General features: G+C 45.2%; 2 protein-coding genes across 5 annotated transcripts in view; one reads left to right on the plus strand and one right to left on the minus strand.

Annotated features, from left to right (window-relative positions):
- The window catches only part of LOC124306756 (RNA-binding protein Musashi homolog 2-like), a 135,051-nt gene that overhangs the window by 65,944 nt on the left and 54,917 nt on the right, over nucleotides 1–14,190 (minus strand). The gene's annotated exons all lie outside the window — the stretch shown is intronic.
- The window catches only part of LOC124306758 (uncharacterized), an 89,003-nt gene continuing 87,704 nt past the window's right edge, over nucleotides 12,892–14,190 (plus strand). Inside the window, exon 1 of the mRNA XM_046767728.1 lies at nucleotides 12,892–13,326. Within this exon, the coding sequence (XP_046623684.1) occupies nucleotides 12,911–13,326 (416 nt within the window). The 5' untranslated portion in view covers nucleotides 12,892–12,910. The remainder of the gene's footprint in view (nucleotides 13,327–14,190) is intronic.

Here is a 14,190-nt window from a genome sequence, read left to right on the forward strand (position 1 = left end):
CCAGGGACCACCCGAGAGGTCCTTGGACTTTGCCTCGGGAACTTATCCAACGGCTCGAAATGATACTGCCGGGACTTCGCAAATTGACTCCCGGTTGTCAACAGCCTTGCAATTCGTTATGCCGCGTGGTTCGCGTTTCCTATCCACCTATAACGTGCCCTATCCTTCCCTATCGTTTCCTGCCTTGGCTTTCATTGCGGTTGATCTTTGGGTCTTCGATTAGGTTTGTTAAATCGAAACATCAGCGACGGATCGCGTGCGGCTTCGGAATTCCGGTAGCTCGGTAAAACGTCGATCTCATAATTTTCCGTGGAACTGTTTCCGCTGTTTCCCTGCATCGCTCGGACCACCAAAACGGCTTTCGAGTATTTTCGACGTTTTCAACTCTGCTCTGACTCTCTGAAATTCCGCGAACTTCGACGAGCGTTCCGCATGAATTGCGGTACCACCGCAACGACGAGGTTGGTACAAACGCTGTCCATCACTCTAATGAGTTTGTCAAACTATTCGCATCGCGGCGAGTGTATGCGCGGGCAACAAGACCACTGGTCGCTGTTAAGTTGCCGCAGCATGTCGTGCCGTTCAACGCGATATCAAATTATACCAAATTTACTCTCATTATTCCAGTACCACTCGACGCGGCCCAACGTCATGACAAAGTTCGACGATGGTGCGTGACTCGAACTTCGATGTTTCATAATCAATGTGCCGGCCTACCCGCCAAGGCATTCGGTAATCCATACTTGGCACCATTTTCTAAACACTTTTTCGAAAAAATGGTCAAATGGATACCGGGTATAGTAGTCCGACCTTGGGTGACCAAAACTGATGTCGCACCATAATCCTCAACACTCCACAATTCGAGGTGGGATCGTTTTGTGGCTGATTCGTCGAGGCGCGATTTGAATCTGAAAGACAGATACGAAGGTACGTGGTTCAATTAGCGCGTATATCAGCTGCAGGAAGACGGCACGTCGTTTAAGGACAAGACGGCACGCGGTGCCAATCAGCGGGCAGAACGATGAGATGGATGGCTCCTGGGGCTCAGGGCCAATTCGAACCAATCCAGTCCAATTGGGTACTATCGATCGGTGGACGAGGGAGTATGAGCTAAAGTCTAGCCTAACCTGACCTAACTCAACCGGCGAGTAACGTGCGTAGCCAAATGGCTCAGAGAAGAGATTCGGGATACGCGTACGTTTTTTTATTTTTTTTTTCATTTTGATGCAGGGGACGGTTTTTCCCTCCTAAAACTTTTCAACCCCAAAACTTCACCGGCGCGATTCTCAAGCGGATTTGATTTACGACGTGAGGGTCCATATTTTATAATACAAATCGGGCGAAAACTTTGAAATCGACGTTAACCGTTCACAATTTTTATTTTTTTTTCTTCATCCAAACTGGCTTGGGAATAATTATTACACAATATATGTATCACCGGTCAAACAGGGATGAATAGAGTTTGGCACATCTCTCCTAATTGGCACGATGTACCCTGCACCTTCCAATTTACCAAAGTGTATCACGCTCTCGATCCAATCCCGAATTCGGAGAACCGCATTCACAATTATGATGGTTATACACCTTTCGTACTAATGACCACTATAATCATCGTATCATTGAGTGTAATTGGTAACGGGATATTCTGTCGAACTGCACGTAGATATGCAGTTTCCATACTAGAGTGAAAAAGTGTTTTTGAACTCCCAGATCTTCCGGGCAACTTCAGCATCTGAAAACACATGACCGGATCGATTGATCGTTGACCCGATATGCAAGTCGCATAAAATCCCGCGTAAGCGCACATATACGCAGTGATTTAAGCCCGGCACGTTCACCCCGCCAAAGCACAGTAGAATATTCCACGAGCGGATGTGTGCTCACGTCCCTTCGGACAACTGGCACAAAGTGATTCTATGTGTGATTCAAATTCAGCCGGACACCTACATGTGTCTTATACGTCTCCGTAGGTGGATGTGCTACATCCAAGATGCATCACGAGTCCGCCGGGTGGCTCTCAGCCACAGATCCTCCGGCTCGATGCTGATCGGATCCACGTCCGTGCCGACTACATACGTCAAGCCTTCTAATCAGCTTCGCTGCAGGGATTGAATCGAAAAACCAGAGGACGAGAGAGCATAAATAGCCTGACGTTGAAGTCGGCGACTCTCGAATGTTTTCGAGACGTTCGCCACCAGTGCAAACAAAGGCGGAACGTGGAAGTGGGCGACTTTACAGTTCACCCTTAAGTAATTGAACAACGGGACATGTGCGCGTACGTATCTTGACCATCCATCGATGGCGTTGGCGTAGACCATTCGCAAGACAGAAAAAGCTACGGTGACCATGGACCTGAATTGTGGCTGTGATTGAGCTGGAGTAGCACTCAGAATCAGTAAAACTATTTTGGATCAACTTTGCAACTTTCCCGTCGAGTTGAGGAAGTCGCGATACCGAAATCATTGGTCTGACCTCGTGTGGCGCAAAAGTTGATACCTCCTCCGGGGCGGGTCGGGAATAGGACTGGCGCATCTAAATCCACGACTATTCGTCCTGATATGCCGGTGATAGAATGCAGAGCGGGAAATATTATGCAGGGACTAAAATTTAACGTAAGAGACGTCGCAGCGAGCGTCTGCGACGTTACTGTTTAACGCGGTGTGCAGCGTTCATCGTTACGTATGTACGACTTCTCGGAGTCGCTGAAAGAAGCTGGGCTGACGATGAGAAGAGGAGGAGAGAGAAAGGGGGCAGCCGGTTTGCCAGACGTCCGTCTGCCCGTCTGCGTGTCTGCACGCGTCTTGTCCGCGTGTGCGTGTTTTCCTCGGATTCACTCTGCGGCTCCATGGTGCACTCTTGCAGCACCGGACAAAATTTACCCGACTCAAAGGCGCGGCACTCGAGTCGAGGAGAGTCGAGTAGAGTCGAGTCGAGTCGAGTCGAGTCGAGTCGGGAACCGGCTGCAGTGCAGGTTCCTCTGCGTCGGGACACCATTGCAGACCAGGTCTTCACGTCTTGAACGCGCCCTTTGACGAGCGACTCATTCGTCCGTCGACCAGACCCCAAGGACATCAAAGTCTCGGATGAATGATGAAAAACCGAGAACCCATCGCCGTTCCTTGTATTTTTAAACTGTCTACGATCCCACGGTCTTCGATCTTCTCGCCCGGTGTACAAATCGGGACTTGAGGAATTGGAAGTGAGTTGGGAAAAGGACACGCGCCGTCAATTTCAGGCACTGTGAAATGGAATTCAAGCGCGTATCGACTTATCGACAGTACCGGAGACGCGGAAGAAACTCTCGATCTACAGCGGTCTTTGACAGTTTCGATACCGTTTCTACGAGCATCCCGAGGTGGAAGCGGAAAATGGATTCTCGACTGTCACTCGGCGTCTCTGATTTCCTCGACATCCGCATGATCTTCGATTTAGTATACCCGTGTGTATGATCAGTGGGCAAGTGAATTCCAAGTAATCGGAAGCTCGTTCCACAGCTGCGAAGAGAATGGCTTAAAGAACTTCGGATCAGGATTTACCAAAATGCATTTTCAACGTTGAATCAACGTGCAAGAAACTGACGATCGTGACTTCGTACGCTAAAAAAAAGGTGAACTTTCAACGGAGCTTACAGGCACCTCCGTGGTATTACGATGCGGAAGGGGAAAGTCCCATGAATCAGACGAAAGGGTCCAGGTAAGTAGAAATCGCGTGGCCTTGACTATTGGTGGGGTTTAAACACCTCGGAAATTGAGCTAATAAATTTTCGTTACCATAAATCGTCCCGCAGCTACTCACCACCGGCCGTCTTCCGCGAACTTAACACGCCGGGGCGAAATGGTGGTTAAAGAAAGGCGGCGGATGCTGCTGCTGCTGAAAGGTATGTTTATTCCCAACGAAGGATTTCCATTTTCATCGTGTTCGTGCCGGAATTTCAAATTGCGCGCGACGAACCGAGTGCACTTCCTACTTTACCCCACCGATTTAACTCGCGCCCTCTTCATATACATACCATATATGTATATATAGCTTGGCTACACGTACACGCACACACACTCGCTCTTTATCAACCACTCGTGTTTTAAATCCGATCAGATTTCCGGCCTGTAGGGTTTCTCCCACCGGATTACCGGACGGCTGGCCGAGGTGACGACCTCAAGCTTTCCATTTCTTTTTTTTTTTTCCTCTTCTCCCTCTTATTTAAAAATAAAAAAACTCCACTACAGCTTCGCTACAACATCGAGAAAAATTAAATTGATTTATGCAGTCCACAATGTAGAGCTGGTATTTTCGTTTCTAACATTTAAATTGGATTGGTGTAAGCGATATACATATATATATATATATTCTGTGGGAAAGAAAAATCATCCGAGGTTGAGGGTTTGAAGCAGGAGAAAGGTTCGCTGAATAGCGAAGACCCGGGGATTCACTTCTCCCTTCTCATCGACTGTTTAATAACGAAATACCTGCTCAGCCCTGACCGGGCTTCTTTGGTGCTCGAAAACTCGGTCTTTGCTGCTTCTTCTTAATGATACCGAAGACGTTTGAGGGTTCCCGGGTGCTCGAGTCGGCAATTAATTTTGTCACATCACGAGTCCGCCTCGTTGACCCGTCTCGGTTGAAGTTAACAGGTGTTCCTTGTTTGGAAATCGAGGAAGTGAGCGAGGAACCCCGATGGCTGACATCCCCAGCTGTAAAATACTTCGCCTATGTCCGGTGAGAATTGCGGCAGGCCGGTGGTGTGTGCCGGGTCGAAACGGAGGTTCCAATCTTCTGATTAGAAACGCCGGGCTCAGCGTGGCTTTCGTCGTTCCCCGTTCAATCGATCTCCACGGGGAAACGTGACGTTGCCTTGGCATTACGCAGGGTCCCGCGGTTTGTTTCACCGTTACCTAATACCAAACGATGCTCCTCATCATCGAGCCTCGCCAAGTGCGGAGACCCGTAATAACTTCCAACAGGTTTCTAAGGCCTTCGGTGAACCAGCGTGTAGAAATGCAACGACGGAAAGAATTAATGCGAACACTTGCAGGAAGCGGAGAATTGGAAATTACCGGGTGGGGATCAAAACTTGGAAAGTTCCACCGATTAGAACGGCTACTAATCGGTGACACTTTCGAAAATCAAAATTGTTAACAATTTATCTTTCGTTCTGGTAATTATATTTCTTCTTTCGCGTGTTTGAAATCCGATGATACAGGCCATTCCAAGCTTTGACTTTACCCTCGCCCGAACGACGGCCGCGTCTTTTTACAGCCTCGGAATTGAGGTCCTGCGACGCCAGGACAGCTGATTCGAAGCGGCCTCCTCGAGTTTGGCCTCCATAAAACGCTGGTGTAGCCCCTCGTCAATTCGGTCCTCGTATATTACGGCTCGTGCAGGTCTCTCCTTATATTTATACGCCTGGTGAGAGGTAAGAGCGAAACGTGCACTTAATAGCACGAGTACTCGAGTCGGCCCAGCGGCTCGTTCAAAGACGCGTTTATACTCGCACACCGACTCTCGGGTGTCCTTGGTTCCCAGGCCGGTACACAAGGGGCGCTGTTTCAAAATGTAAATAAATCGTGGGAAAGGTTCGAAAATGAAAGGATAACGGTGAAAAGAAACTCGAGAGGAGTGGCTGTCCAACTGCAATGTCGCTGAGCATCCACTCGGGGGAGTCCGAATTACCGCTTATAGATCCACGTGGAGTTGCCCGATTGCGAGTTTTTATCGTCGCGTATATTGCTCGAAAAATTCATCACCCATCAGAATTTCTCGCGTAGTTTCCTTTACCCTTGCTTCAGATTTCAGCGTCGTTTTTCCTCAAGCCGCATAACAAAAATACTGGCAAAAGTTTCCGGAAACCAAATGTTCCAAATGTGTACGTAACATTTCAGTCGTGAAAAAAAAAGTTGCTTCAACCGTAGACGTTGAATCTTTTCTCAACTAGATTCGAGCCACAAGAGTGAAAAGAAAAAGAAAATCAAAATTCTCAATCATGATAAATTTGATTTAATCAATCAATCCGTTCAATCATTCTCCCGTCACGATTACATGTTTTCATTTTTTCAGGTCAAGTAAAATAATATCAAACCTTAGCAATGGCGTAATACATAAGCAAGAATATAAAGTATAGAAATACAAGCACAAAGAGTATAATATTTCCGTGTGTCGAACCGTGAAACGGAGCGTTTCTCTCTCTCTCTCTCTCTCTCTCTCCCCATTTTCTGAACGTGTGCGAATGTCTGATCGATAGCGATACGCAGAGGGAGTAGAAAGCGGCGAGTTAGGGGCTGAAAAGGGGAGGTTTGGGACACGAGTAGGGGTAGAGGGAGGGGGAGGAAGTTGTGACAGGAGAGACCAATGGCAATCTGGTGGCGATATCTCTGGCAGCGTGTCGTAAATCGAATCTAACCGGGCAAGTCGCGCGGGTCTCGATTGATGGGCGTCGCGACGCTGCCGGCTCGGGGAGACTCTAATCACATCGGCTTTATTATTAGGTCCGAACTCGCACAGTTTTGCTTCCACGATTATTACTTCCTACCGTTGCCAAGAAAACGATTATCTACGCACCTTCTTTCACCATTCCACGATACAAGTAATTACATCGACGTCCCTGCGATGCGATACTCGTACATCGTTATACTTAATTATCGTTATATATAGATACTTTTTAACGAATCGGATTTTCCTCTCTATAATGTATAATAATATTCCTGTCTTCAGTTTGGTTCCCCTTTACTCGCGGGTTGTAATGTACGTACGAATGTTCCTCGCTCGTTCTTTGTTTCCTCGGATATTTTCTTCTCTGTACCAAAGTTTCAAAACTTAATCTTCAACACTACGCTGTTGCACGCTTGTCCCGTTAAAACTTTGCATCTTATCTTCCGTTCGGATGCAGGAGCTACGAATATACACCCGGTAATCTTGTAATAAATACATACGTATGAAACACAAAAAGATGCTTCGTCGCGCTAATCACGCAGTTTCACGCAGATCTTCCGTTTTAAGATAAAGCTTGATTAAAGTGCCATCTGGATATAACCTGATTCGATGAGTAAAAATAAATCCTAATCAAGAGAGAAAATCCTGAATTCAACAGAAACAATTTTAGTTTCGTGTTGTGAAAATCGTGAAACGATTAGTAATTATTCTGTTCCGTACAAGAAAATTGATCGGTTTGAACAGATGCAACGAATTTACACTCCGAGTACCATATTTCTACAAATACGATTATTCCCTGTCGTATTGTCGGAAGCTGTATAGGCACGTATAACGAATAAAAACGTTGTTTGAATAACGTCAAAGTTTGCAAGTGATTTTTCCACGTTTCCGTCATCGGCGCCTCAAACTTTAAGCTACGCATCGTGCCTCGAGCGTGTTTTTAATCGCGTATCGAGTCTTGGCAAGGAAGTTCGAGCGTTTTCGATTAGCCAGACGTTGAGTTAAGCAGTAATGATACGTCATCGGGATCGAGGCACGCATCCGACGTAGCCTTTATCGCAAGGCGCACGCCAGCTTGAGCGCCAGGCGAATGGCTGGCACCGATTTGCCCGAGACGCCGACGTCGGTGGCCGACCAAAGTCAGCCGCCACCACTTGCGTCGAACCGGATTGCACCGATTTTATTCCGCGTCGCTTTTACTTACGCGGCCGTGAAAAGTGAAACGCGGATCAAAAGAAAACTAGCCGCGATAACCCTCGTCTATCGCGAAAGAGGAAGAGGAAGGATAAGAAGAGGAACCAGCTTTGGTTTACCGCGCGATAGTTTCCATCTGGTTCCTGTGCGATGATACTCGAAAGAGCCGATTGCTCCTGCAGGTTTACGGACCGTGCGTTTCATATACCGAGTTTCATGTATCGTATTTATGTAGGTATCTAGAGACGCGGCATTTTAAGTATATATTTAGAAAAGCACCCCGGGGAAGGCACGCGTAACCCCGAGTCTATGGACACGCCTCGCTGACTTTCGACGAGGAAAACCCCGTGCAACGGCACTTGCGAGGTTCGGCATATTTCAATGCTTTGCGCACAGTTCAGCGTATTGCACAGCTCGACAAAAATTATATTTTTTCTTTCGAGCTGCCATTGACGTAAATAAATTTCTATTCTATACGTCGAATAATAACCAGAACCTTTATTTATTACTTAAAAAGTTTGTTTTTTTTTTCTTTTTTTTTTTATTTTTTACGTTGACAAACGAGTCTCCAAGTTTTTGGTTGATAGCCAGTATGGGTGACTATTCGAAAAAACAAGGAAAACGGTTTTACCATGACGTGATGGACTTTATCGTTAATAACGTTATCAGGGGCGGAAAATGAGAGAATGATGGGAGATTACGTTTCGGGTTTGATACGAGAAAGTACGTAGGTACGAAAAATATTCATTCTTAAACTTTGCTCATCAATTATTTCATATTTGTCGTTTATTTTATTATTGATCAATATTTTTGAATAAAAGCGATTTAAACGCAAAACTGAAGTTTTTTTAATCGTTATTTGCAACAAATGTTTGAGAAAGTAGGTAATTTTTCTTAAAATCCAAAATATCGTTTTCGTTTGTACAAAAACCAACTTTATCTAATAAAACTATTTTGTTATTTATTAGTTAGGTAGAAGAAATCAAAATTTGACATTTAGAACCCGAGAAAAAGTCATTAAATCAACTAAATCTGTCGTGACAAACGGCGAAGTGAACATTCATTTCTGTTAATTCAAGATCCGTTGTTCTGACAAAACGCTCAGTTGTTTTCAATTAAATTTTGTCGACACAAATAAATATTCACTTCGCCGCCCGTGGACGCACATTTTGTTGGTTCAATGACTTTTTTCTTTCAGTGTAGGCTCCGGAAATGCCTGATCATATCTCGAATTCCTCGGTGAATTCGTAATCGTAATATATTTATGGGACATTTTGTCGAATACCTACACGACCAAAGTCGTGCGCGTTCGTTATTCGAGTAAAAGAAAAATCGCTATCGAATAAGCTACTGTTGCAATTATTGCACTAAGTAAATCATCCCGTCATGAATTATCTTAAAGGAACGTGTTGGTGTAGAGAAAACGAGAATTCAGACGAAACTGCGGAAGAAACGAGAACATTCTGTCGAGACGAAAGTTTTTATTTATACAGCGGTTTCGCGACGATCGTTTTCTTCGCTCGAAAGTTTTTTTTTTTTTTTTCTTTCTACTCTCCCTTGTATCAAACTTTGTTGAAAACGTTTATATTATCGCAAGCCGCAGTGTGTAATATATAAACTTGTCCCGAGTGAATATATTTTGAAAATATATTGATATAAAAAAAGTTATAAGTCGTCCAAGGTTTTTGTTTTTCTTCTGTTAACAAAATTCAGAACTTTTATGCTGTGAGAATTTAGAGGTGAAAATACGAGGAGATATATTAGCGCGCCAATAATTCCAATGCCGTCAAGATTAACGAGAATCAAAAATTGAAACGATTACGATCGTGCGGACAAAATATAGCGTTGAAGACGTTTATTTCGAGAAATGTACTTTACAGATTTGTTCACGGACGGCGAGTAAATCTTCTCTTTCGTGTCTAACGACAAACAAACGAGGCTTCGATCTGGCAAAATGGAATGCTCGGAGAGAGAGAGAGAGAGAAAGAGAAAGGAGAGAGAATGACAAAGCAGGGAACAGAGGAGACGAAAAGAAAAATCGTATTAAACGTGAAACCCCGGAGGAGAATTTATTTCCACCGAATGAAATTTACTTTGTATCGCGAGCACCGAATTGTATACATGCATAAATCACCAAGCGTGCCATATGCATGTATACATTATATACGTAAAATACTTATAAGATATATTTATACACAAGTGTCTAGTTTTTCAAGCCTGTACTAAATTACTTTTTCCGATGGTAAGATGTAGGGGGTTAACACCTTATAGATAGAATCGAGGACTAATTTACTATTGTGCCCTAACATACATCAGCTTTGACCAATTGAGATTTGTTTCCACGTATTTCGTTAATCCGAACGAGCAGGGATAAAAAAAAAAAGAAGAGAAAGGTTCCAATCAGTAGTAACGAAATACCGTAGGATTGCCATGCGCGTGATATAATGTGTGGGATTTTGCACACAGACATCCGACACAACAGAGAGCGACAATTCGCTTCGCGTTTCGACCTAAAATCGAATAACAGACTACAGTGAAAGAATCTGAAGAATTACAGAGCTTCGTTTCACTTTTTTTGGTAGATGTTATTCTCATTCGCACATATCTCAAGTTCGGTTGGTCTGGATTCGAGATTTTTATACTTTTTTATACTCGCGAGCTGCGAAAATCTCTTCAAAAACATTACGACAGAGAATACTAAAGTTATCAATCAGAGTTGTCAGATACCGATGCTTGATTAAAAATCTGGTAAATTCGTTCGTCTTCACTCTGTGGTGACTCAATTTATTTAGAATACTCATTTCTATAAACCCACTGAAGCAATTTTCGTTTATCACGTTCACGTTATCGTACATTAAGCGTTAGTGAATTTTTAGAAACTAGTCTTCTATAAATAAACTGAGTCACCGCAGATTGCATCTCCTGAATTTCAAAGAATTTCGAAGCGATTTGAAATCAAGCATCGATATCCAACAACAAGTTCAATTTCATAACATCGGTATTTTCGATCTTCGTATCTTTCCACAGATCATCGTAGCCGTGGATAAAATTTATAAAAACCATCGATTCCTCAACGATATCGTCGTCCTCACGGGTCTAATCGGCGCCGAACCGAAAGAGGGTGAATGCCGTGCAAGAGGGTGAGGAGGGTTGGCCGCCCTGCGGCGAGGGTCGCAAACCGGAACGTACGTCGGTGCAGACGACAGCATTGCAGGAGTCCTGTGGGTGGTACGTTACCGACCGCGAAAACGCCCCGAGATGGGCTTGTTTAGGCCGCAAACTCGTTTACCGCCCCCGCCATCCGGCCCGAGGGTGCCTGCCCGCTTACAAAGGTCCGCTTTGACTTCGAGGCGCTAAACCAACGCCCCCGTAAATGTCCTCCCCCTCCCCGCCCCTTATTACTTAAGGCCGACTATCGCTTATCCTTTTTTGCAAATTTTATACATTCATATTTTCCTTTTCCCTGCATGCACGTTTTTCCAATCCTCAAGGAGGGTCGTCCTGTATAATATTTTCGAATATTAATATTATATATTTGATTAATACGAATATTAATCAATTGGTTCCCGATTATGAAACAAAGAATTGAAAAGGACCGGAAGAATTTCATCGCCCGAAGTCTTAGGAACCTTCAAGTTGGGCGGAATTGATTCTTAGAGGAATTTCAAACCCGGAGGCATAATTTGTCCGCGGTCATAGCTGTCCTTCAGGCGCAGGATTTCGCCATCCGGAATCGACCCGGTCTTCTTTGGTGGTCTTGGGTATGCGAGAGGAAAGCGGATTGTTTGCAGGGGCGTGAATTCCGGATAATAAATATCGCGACTCGAAGACGAATCACGGCTTTCAGGCGAGTGCAGAGGAACGATTGCTGCCGAGTACAACCGAGAAGCTTGTTGGCACCAGTTGGCCGTTTCCGAGTCAGCGGCGGATGGAGAAGAAGAAAAACGTACCCGCTACCAGGGCTGCAGGGGAATTCGTAAGCCGGCAACGAGATTGCGGTACGCTCAACAAGAAACCTGGATATAAATATAAACCACGAAGGTTAACCGAGAAACGTCGTGCACCGTCAGCCTGAGATGAAAATTATACGTGTAAATAGAGGCCGAAAGGAAAAGAGAAAATTAATACGCCGCAAGTAGTCCTGAAAACTGGAGAAAGTACCGGCTATGAATTATTCTGCAAGAATTTCGCGCTTCTTCGGATAGGAGAAAAAAAAATTTGTTAATATTAAAATTAACAACGAGTATACGGAACATTCTGAAACTCGTTTCAGTTCCTTCGAGTATAAGACCGATGCTTTTTATCCACATTATGGGTGAGTTGAGATTCCGAAACAAGAAGAATCGCGAGTATATTGTGCGATGGAGAAAAAAAAGGTACCTGATAAAATTTTAACGAAACACTCTGGAATATCGAAATGTATTAAATCGGGACGAAACTAAATTCTGTCTGGAGCCTTTCATCCCTTTCAGCATAGAAAGCTCTGTTAGAAATCCGACAAAAGCAGACAAGGCAGGCAGGAAGTTAGGTACGTACGTACAACGGGAGAATACAAAAGAGGCTAGTTTTGAATTTTTTGCAAAAGTTTTGCAGATACGCAGAGAACGACGCGATACTGAAAGCAGGCAAATAATACGATTCGCGAGTATCGGGCTGCACGCGGTGTCCTTTCAAGATTACCATATCGTTATATTTTCGCGATGAAACGCTGCAACGGCAGAAGTCGTCTGCTGACGATGACAGTGACTCGGTTTCGAAATCCCGCCACGGCGAAGCGTCTCTTTTATTCGGTAAAATGGAATTCACAACGGCCCCGGTAATGGAGGGAAAAATGATCCTTCGTATGGAATAGAATAATTCCCCGCGAATACGTCGAGGCTCATCCTCCCCCGGTACTCCGCGTAATTGGAACACCCTGCCGACTGAAGATCAAAGTGTGGCAACCGCGTATCCAGGGTGAAATCACCCTGGCCTCGAACTCGCCGAGACGAGCCAAGAGGGTGTTTTCGAAGTGATTTCGGTTTCGTGGCGATCATCCGTTGAGTTTGTACGAGACACTGTACGAGAGTACGAAGAACAGTGAGAGAGTAAAGCGAGCGAATGTGCCGAGGAGCAATTAGTCGAAGAAATCGAGGGTCGATCATAGCCTGTAGTCAATTTAGACAAGTGCTTAAACGAAGGTGCCTGTAACAGTTTCGACGTATCGAGTTATTCTAATCAGGAACCTGAGTTTTCACCCGTACCGCAGAGTTTGAACGATCGGTTGTTGACGGATAATCGAAACCTCGCGAGCATGTCCGATCGCCTACGGACATTCGTCAAGTCCTTGATCACGCTTGATCGACTGCAACTTCAAGCCGATGCGCATAACGCGTCGCAGCAACAATTCAGCCTCACCTCAAAATCTTCTGCACACGCCGCACGAAGGAACGACGGAACAAAGGAACGACGGAACGGAACTCAGCGTGCTCGCAAAGATTGGCCTACGACGTGCACCCGAGGGACGCTAAGCGATCTTCGACGATGTCTTGTAATTTGTGCAAAGTATAATGTTTGGTTCGCGAGTTTGGCGAAGAGCCACGCCGTTCGACGAACGTCGGAGGAACGGAAACAGGGGTATAACGGGCGTCTTCAGGGCTGCCGGATCCAAAGTTCGAACGTAGATATCTGGATTTTCTTGGCCGATGTTGGCGCAGCAGAACAATGCAGGTAATTGTTCCGTATTTCGTACATAAGGTGGTTCGTTTGTTTGCGTATCGGTCACTACAATGTGCCCCGTATATACGGATACGTACACGTATACCTGTACGGGTATCGATCGATCTTTATTCAATTGTGTCAGACCTCAGACCGCGAACAATGGACGCTGGGATGAAGTTGTATTAATTGAGTGACGGCGGAGTAATTAGTGGATATTTGATCCCAGCAAACCCGTCTTCCTTCGTATTAATAACAGTTTAAGTTAGTCAAAAACCCGGGCGGTTCACGTCGTGCGATTTGGTTAAATCTCGAGATTCTTCGCGAGTCCATTTAGCCCGATCTCTGCTCATCCCCCCTCCCATCTCACCCCTCCGTAACTCTCTTTCGACCCTTCGGACTCCGCCGCTCTTTGCTAATAATTCGCGTCCTCCTCGAACACAATCCAACCGGCCACTTACAAGAACAAACATCCCCCGGCTCGAGAGCGTCTATATAGGAAAGAGGAGGCGAGGGGTGGAAACAAAAGAAAACCACGACCAGAATCCAACCCCTAATCCTCACTCAACTATCCACTCTTCCTTAATCCCGACCCCCGCAGCCACCTCTCGCATCCCGGTAGCAGCTTCCGTATCCGGCACGACTCGATTTTTATCTGCGTTTACCTGGAGGCTAACTTTTTTCTTTTTTTTTTTATTGTTTTGTTCGTTTTCCCCGGCAGTACGCGAAGGTGCCCATCATATCCGTTCGCCCGACAAGACCGAGTCTTACGAATCCCGGAAACGCGTGGCGTTCGTGGGAATTTTTGCTTCTTCTATTTGTGTTTTTTACGACAGTTATTATCTGAAACTAGGTTAAATTCCCCATTAAAATAAC

This window comes from Neodiprion virginianus, chromosome 6, assembly GCF_021901495.1.
Source record: "Neodiprion virginianus isolate iyNeoVirg1 chromosome 6, iyNeoVirg1.1, whole genome shotgun sequence".
Lineage (NCBI taxonomy): Eukaryota > Metazoa > Arthropoda > Insecta > Hymenoptera > Diprionidae > Neodiprion > Neodiprion virginianus.